At 35.2% G+C, this 8,169-nt stretch overlaps 1 protein-coding gene across 3 annotated transcripts in view; it reads right to left on the reverse strand.

The window, feature by feature from the left end:
- Nucleotides 1-2,267, reverse strand: part of LOC130913171 (ATPase MORC2-like) — a 64,518-nt gene extending 62,251 nt beyond the window's left edge. For all 3 annotated transcript variants that reach the window (XM_057831542.1, XM_057831543.1, XM_057831541.1), the window contains exons 1-2: nt 2,171-2,267; nt 1,548-1,668 (exon numbers count right to left, since the gene is read on the reverse strand). In XM_057831542.1, coding sequence (XP_057687525.1) covers nt 1,548-1,615 — 68 coding nt within the window. In that variant the 5' untranslated portion in view covers nt 1,616-1,668; nt 2,171-2,267. The remainder of the gene's footprint in view (nt 1-1,547; nt 1,669-2,170) is intronic.
- Between the last annotated feature and the right edge of the window lie 5,902 nt (nt 2,268-8,169).

Below are 8,169 nucleotides of genomic sequence, written 5' to 3' on the forward strand. Positions count from 1 at the left end.
TTGGTCTCATCTGACCAAAGCAAATGGTCCCAGTTGAAGCCTGGGACCGTGTTTTAATATAAAACTTCTATAACTTGTACTAACATTTATCTTTTAAGATTTACAAGTCTTATATCCATGGATTGCTTTAACAGAATGTTAATATTGCTAATGCTATCTCGTTGATTTATTGTTATAATAAACAAATACAGTACTTACGTAGCGTATGTTGAATGTATATATCCATCTTGTGTCTTATCTTTCCATTACAACAATAATTTACAGAAAAATATGGCATATTTTATAGATGGTTTGAATTGCGATTAATTACGATTAATTAATTTTTAAGCTGTAATTAACTCGATTAAACATTTTAATTGTTTGACAGCCCTAATTTTTTAAATTTCATATTCCATTTAGCACAAGCTTGTTATTTGTCATGACCATACCATTTATTTAGCAATTGGGTAAAATACTTCGATATAAAAAATATCCTTTAAAAATATTGGAGTACAGAGACCGAAACAATGACATTTTGCGGCTCTCTTCGTCGCATTTTCCTTGTTCTGAATAATTCCCTCTCAATGGGCTGGATACTAAATCAGATAAAACCATTCTCCCGCTGACGTCATCCACCTGTTGGGGACGCTAGAGCCCTACAATGGTAGGCGTGACTAGACAGCGGATTAAAACACTAATTTCTCGTCATCTGCGCTAAACCTGAACGATATATCGTTTAAACATCGCCATTGCAACTTGGCGGTTTTTCACTTATCGCGGCGGGTTCTGGTCCCCATTAACCGCGAAAAACAAGGGATCACTGTAAACTGGTCATTGAGAGTCATCCAAAGTCTTTCCAAACAGCTATTCAAGTCATCTAGTGAAAATTTCTTTTAAAAATAAATAAATAAATAAATGTTTTTAATATCGCAATATTAAATTGCAAACCCCCCAAAAATCGCAGCAATAGTTTTTTCCAATATCGTTCAGGCCTAATCTGCGCTTTGCCAAATTGTTGTATATAGTCGAATCATCTCAAAATATGATTCTAATTCACACAATAATGCTATTAAGATTTTTTTTCTCTTGTCGTACGCACTCTAAAAGTGTTGAAATTACATAAAATGCACACATTACTTGTATTTTTAGTTGTAAACATATTGTATGGCTCTCACAAAACTATATGTAAAAATATGTGGTGTCCATGGCTCTCTCAGCCAAAAAGGTTCCCGATCCCTGGTCTACACAGTATTCTCCTTCATGTCGACGTCAATAAGAATCATGATTTAAGACCCGTCAGCTTTGCATACAAACAGGAGAATTTAATCATTCAGGCTTGTCAGGCGTTATGTTATGACGTGCAAAACCAATTCATAGATTTTGTGCGTGTCACTATTGGATAATGGCATAGAATCATGAACAAATATAATGATTCCCACTGCAGCGGTTGGGAATCACTGATGAATGCCAATGTGAATACCGCATGACATTCCATGCAGTCTGTTTAAACAGAGTGACTGTTTTTGTTTTGAAATATTTCCAATGCGAAACGGTGAGGCTGCACTTACGAGTTTGTATGCAGGTATTCAAAGGTAAGTTGAGCTCTGCTCAAGTTGCTGTAGTTCGAGTAGGCCATGATTACTCCACTAGCCTCTCGATGACCAGATTGTTACTCCAATAGTTCAAGTCCTGTTGGAGGGGGGGGGGAAAGCAAAATTAACATTAATGTTAGTTTACTGTAGCTCAAGAGACTGCCGTTCCCTATCCAGGATTTGTGGTTTAAGTGGTTTTGCGAAGGAATTGGAGGGAAAGTATTGTTGTGGTTCATGGAACTGGACCACATGACTGGTACGTGGACCAGTCGATGAGGTTTGTTCCCAGATTCCATGTGAAGCTCAAAAAAACGATATTATTCTAGGTATAACTGTTTATACATCCGACATGGGGCGTACATTGATGCACGCATGTATTTTTAGGCTAACACGTTAGCTGGCGTTAGCATAGTTGGACATTGTTTATCAAATAGCAATAGCTTCACAACGAAGGTTAGCTTTATTGACGAGCGGTTAGAGGATAATGACTGGCATTTTCTGTTGTTATTTCAACATGTACGGGGACGTCTAATGCACTTTGGGAAGTTGTAATTGTAGCTAGCCGACATAATGCATTCGTAGTTGTGGAATGTGCTTACCTTACGATCTAAACTTGCTTTTCCTCCTGGCCTTCAAAGCCACGCCTCTGTTCTTCTTCTTCTTCACTTCCAATGGTAGGAGTTGCTCACAAGTGACGAAAGCGCTTTGCTACCACCTACAGCTTTGGAGTTGAAGAGCGTTTAGCGTACCCAAAAGTTCGATAAAAGTTCCCATATAAATTGTCATTTTATTTTCCTCTATAGGTGGATCTCTCAAAAATATAAATTAAGACATGCAAAGAAAATGTCACTGTAAAAGGCATGAACATAAATTGCAACACTTGCAATTATGTAGCTGATGCCTTGCTTAAGGGCACTGTGACAGTGATCAGGAATTAGACAAGCAATTTTCCAACAGTAAAAAATTCTGCAGTTTGAAGGGAATAGTATATTTTCTCATATTTACTGTTTGTATTACTCCAACACAATATAATCAATCAGGGGATAATATCTTTTCTCTAGGGCTGTCAAAATTATCGCGTTAACGGGTGTTGATTAATTTTTAAAATTAATCACGTTAAAATATTTGATGCAATTAACGCACATGCCCCGCTCAACTATGGAGGTAGACTTGTGTCTTTATTATTCAATCCCCAAAAAAGTTGCTTCAATGAAATAAAAAGTTGCTTCAATCAAAATATGGCGGAAAACACTCAGGTGACTTGAAGTTCCGCTCCGAGACCCCCAATTTAGCCAACTTTCAAAATTGTCTGATACGCATGTGTGATACACCATTGGAAAGCTTAAAATCTCAATTTTCTAGGGGAAGAAAAATTTTGAGCTGGCCATTTTTTTTTTTTTTTTAAAATATTTTTTAAACAGCAAAACCTTATCTGGAAGTGAGAGCACGCGAGAACAGAATTACAGACGTCATGACTTTAACTAGATATTATCGCGTACTTACTTTGTTTCGAACCGAAAACTCCATGTAGCATGTATCACTGAGTGTCAAGACACAGCTATGAATGGCCACAGCTGGATATTTGGGTGATTTTATGGGTGAAACATGGTAATATAACAAGGGTCGCGATGCAGAAATCGCAGACATCAAGGAATGGTCGAGATTTCATTTTACATATACAGGTATTTACCATTTTAAAAGTTTTTTTTCAACTTTTTTTTGTTTGGATCAATTATTTATCATCTAACATATCGGAGAAAATGCGACAGTACCAAAAAAATACAATTAAGCGATAGTTATGAGGTAAATATCCGTGACTTTTTTACAGATGCCATGTTTTTCATTGTGACATAATTTGTTTAAAAGTTTAAAATAAGTGAGTGAATAATTTTTCAAAGTGTTTTTTTTTTTTTTTTTAAACCGAAATATGAGACATCAATGAATGATTCTAAACTAAAAACGACAGACATTTTGAATAATAAATACGATTAATTACCTTCGTTTTATGGCTGGGTTAAAACAATAGCGGTTGCGCGACGTCTGTAAACGGGGGTTTTCAGGGTAAAACGGACAAATTAAAAATATTTCGGGGGCTTCATGTGTCATGAATCTGCTATGGCAGCATATAGACATATTGTTCTATCAAACGCAACAGTTGTTTTATCTTAAAATACAGCAGTTTCTTTTAAAGAGGGGTGCAAGAGCAGAAACTGCTTTTTCAGTCTTGTCTGTGTTTTCCGCCATATATATTTTCAATGGAAGAAAACGTCACTTCAATCCAAAAAAATGTGTTTAAATGCAAAAATAAATTTGAAACTCAAAAAAATATATTTGAAAACTATTTTTGTTTGATTGAATTTTTTTTTTTTTTTATTTAAGCCAAGTTTTTTTTGATTGATACACAATTTTTGATTGAAGTCATGTAATTTGGTGTTTGGACCACATTTTGGCTAGGACATTTGTGTCTTTATTATTCAATCAAAAATTAAGTTGCTTCAAAGAAAAAAATATATTTTTTCAATAGAAAAATCATTTCAATGAAAAATTTTTATGTATGACACCCCCTTATTGGTGCCTTATATTCGGCTTGGACTCCAGGAGACTCCGATGGCTGGATGGAGGCCTGGTGGTCATTATTCTTGCTTCATACTTTCATGCTATTGGCATAATCATCTGCCACTCAAACACACCGGAACTAGCGTTGAAGTTGAATCTTTGTGTCAAAATGATTCATTCGAAAAAAAGCGCCTTCAAAACTTTTCCCACTTAAAAAAAAAAAAAAAAAGTGTGTTCAAAACTTTTTCCTCTTTGTAAAAAAAAGAGTTTAAAACTTTTTGCTTTTCAAAAAAAAAAGTGACATTCAATTAAAAAAATATATATTTCAAATAAAAAATATATATTTAAAAAAAAATAATTTTTTTTTTTACAAATTATTTTTTTCTTTGATTAAAAATAGTTTTTTGATTAAACCAACTTTTATTGCGATTGAATGATTTTGACACAAATGTCCTACCCCTAATATGGCTCAAACACAAAAAGGATTGCTTCAAAGAAAACAGTTTGAATGAAAAATAAAGTGTTCAAATGCGAATTTCTGAGTCTCAAATATTTTTTCGCATTCAAACCATTTTTTTCTACGATTGAATTTAAAAAATTTTTTGATTGAAGTGATTTTTCTTTTGAAAAAATATTTTTTTTTGTTTGAAGCAACTGAATTTTTGATTGAATAATAAAGACACAAATGTCCTAGCCAAAATGTGGTCCAAACGCCAAATTACATCACTTCAATTAAAAATGGTGTTTCAATTTAAAAAAAAAACTTGACTTAAATAAATAAATAACAATTTCAATCAAAGAAAAATAGTTTTCAAATATATTTTTTTGAGTTTCAAATTTATTTTTGCATTCAAACACATTTTAAATATATTTTGATTTGAAGCAACTTTTTATTTGATTGAAGCAACTTTTTTTTTTTGATTGAATAATATAGACACAAATCTACCGACATACTCAAACAGATTAAAATGACAGCAGTGTCATGTCCACTTGTTACTTGTTTTTTTTCCTCCCTCTGCTGGCGCTTTGGTGCGACTGATTTTATGGGTTGACATCAACAATGGCGAGCTACTAGTTTATTTTTTGATTGAAAATTTAAACATTTTATTAATACGAAAACATTAAGAGGGGTTTTAATATAAAATTTCTTTAACTTGTACTAACATTTATCTTTTAAGAACTACAAGTCTTTCTATCCATGGATCGCTTTAACAGAATGCTAATAATGTTAATGCCATCTTGTTGATTTATTGTTATAGTAAACAAAAACAGTACTTATGTACACTTTGTTGAATGTATATATCCGTCTTGTGTCTTATCTTTCCATTCCAACAATAATTTACAGAAAAACATGGCATATTTTAGAGATTGTTTGAATTGCGATTAATTACGATTAATTTTTAAGCTGTGATTAACTCGATTAAAATTTTTAAATAATTTACCATCATTTTCGCACTTTAAGGCACACCTGACTATAAGCCGCCACCCACTAAACTTGACACGAAACTGCCATTTGTTCATAGATAAGCCGAACCGGACTATAAGCCACAGCCGTCCACACTGTATTATGAGATATTTACACCAAAAGATATTAACCGGTAACACTTTATTTGACAGAGGTATCATAGGACTGTCATGACACCAAATGAACCCCTCATTGCTTAAAGAGGCTTCATTTGGACATCACTGCTCCCTTAGGTGAGACAGTCTACCTCTGCTGTCAACAACGTTGTCGTGCAACATGCCTCCTAGCATGCATTGCAGCGCTACAGATGTAAATAACAATCAAAATTTATGTTCTGTGATAATTATTTCTTCAGTTACTGTTCCAGTTGTTTCATTTATTGCTAGTTATGGTATTTAGTAACACTTTATTTGACCGTGGCGCCATAAGACTGTCATAAGACCATCATAACTATGATACAACACTGCCATGAGCATTAACGAGCGCTTATGACGGATGTCATTATGTGTCATTCAGCAGATTATCTAAATTTTGAAAGGATGTGAAGGATCCGAGCTGAACAAAAATGGAGAAAGTGATACAATTTGCCGGATGGCACTTAATGACATCTGTCATAAGCATTAAGTAATGCCTATGTTAGTGTCATTTCATTATTATGACAGTCTTATGACACCGCTGTCGAATAAAGTGTTACCTATTAACTCAAATAAAACAACAAATAAGCTGCACTGGACTATAAAATTCAAAATGAAGGAAAAAATTAGCTGTTTATAGTCCAAAAAATACAATACTGTTTAACTGTTTGTATTACTCTAACACACCAATATAAACTAAATAGCATCTATATCGTAGTTTAAGAAAAATAAGCAGAATATATTAGATATTCTGAACAGTTGGACTTGAAATGATTAGAATTTGCAGCCACAAGACAACGGGCAGATAAGGGCATAACAGATACAGGGTGCCTTCTGACCATGGGAGCCCAACGCACGCGTCATGCAGCTGACTGAGCAAGATTGACGCTGACAAGCAGGTGACAGGCAAAACCTCGACAAGCCCACGTCTACACCACCAAAGCCCGCAGTCAGCTCCTCTGGACAGTCCGGAACAAATGGTGGGACATCTTGTCTTGCCACAAGGAACACGCGACCGAGAAGTGAACACTCAACACTCACGTGGCGCTGAGGATGACCAAATCCTTAACTCTCGTTGCTCTGACAACAGTAACGCCTAAATTCTCCTCTCCAACAGACAATGACCCTAAACAACGCCCAAAAACACCCTTCTTCCAGACCACAGCCCACCTCACCAGTGCCTTTAAAAGACTGAATGTTAAACCAATCGTTGTCTTTCTCTCTGGAATCTTTTTAGACTTGTGATATGGTGACCCTGGATCCAGGTCGTCTCCTCGCTTGGGTCTCTCTGTGCTGTATGATTGCTGGAGACTTGGAATAAATTGTCAACTTGTGTTTCGAAGCAGTTTTCCAGCTTTTAAAATGGGAGTCAGTACTAGGGGTTAAGGCTAAGGTGAACACGTGGAGTTTGGCCTTTTGGCCGAGTTGCCTGATTTCTGCCGGCCCGGGTTGTTGGACTTGCACTAGCGTGGTTCCGGTGTTTCAGATGGCGTGATTCCGGCAAGCTAGCTAAAAGGTCAGATTCCTTCAAGGTTGACTCGAAACTCCTCAAGTTCCAAAGGTCCGGTCCTTACAGCTACTTAATTTAATATTTTTCTCCATATTCTTAGCATTGCAAGAAAACCACATCATTTGAGCTCACTGCCCTCCCATTTGAAATGGATTGGACGCCAATCACCGTAAAAAGCAGGCAAAAACAAAAAACAGCTTGAACTCTCAAAGTTAGTCCTAAGAAATGTTATTGGCACATAAAAAGTAAAATCAATGTCATATTTGTAGTTGTAATTTATTACAGTTCATAAATCTACTTGAAATAATACTTCATTTGCCATTTATTGTACATACTGTACATAGTCTATAATCAAGGTTTAACAGTAGAACCCGCATATCAATATATTATATTTACCTTTATGAATACAGTTTAACTTTGAAATATCAATATTAGCATCTTGAAATTATATAAAAATAACTATTTTTAACTATTTTAAAATTTAACATAACCTTTTCATCCACTGATGTGACTTTTTCATCTGGATCTATTCAATATACAGTGTATCACAAAAGTGAGTACATCCCTCGCATTTCTGCAGATATTTAAGTATATCTTTTCATGGGACAACACTGACAAAATGACACTTTGACACAATGAAAAGTAGTCTGTGTGCCGCTTATACAATAGAGTTAATTTATTTTGCCCTCAAAATATAGCCATTAATATCTAGACCCCTGGCAACAAAAGTGAGTAGACCCATTAGAAACTACGTACATCCCTAAATATCCAAATTGAGTACTGCTTGTCATTTTCCCTCCAAAATGTCATGTGACTCGTTACAGGAGTGCTGTCAGCATTGCTGCAGAGTTTGAAGAGGTGGGAGGTCAGCCTGTTGGTGCTCAGACCATACAACGCACTCTACAACAAATTGGTGTGCATGGCTGTCACCCC

The sequence above is a fragment of the Corythoichthys intestinalis genome, chromosome 3 (assembly GCF_030265065.1).
Source record: "Corythoichthys intestinalis isolate RoL2023-P3 chromosome 3, ASM3026506v1, whole genome shotgun sequence".
In the NCBI taxonomy this organism is placed as follows: Eukaryota; Metazoa; Chordata; class Actinopteri; order Syngnathiformes; family Syngnathidae; genus Corythoichthys; species Corythoichthys intestinalis.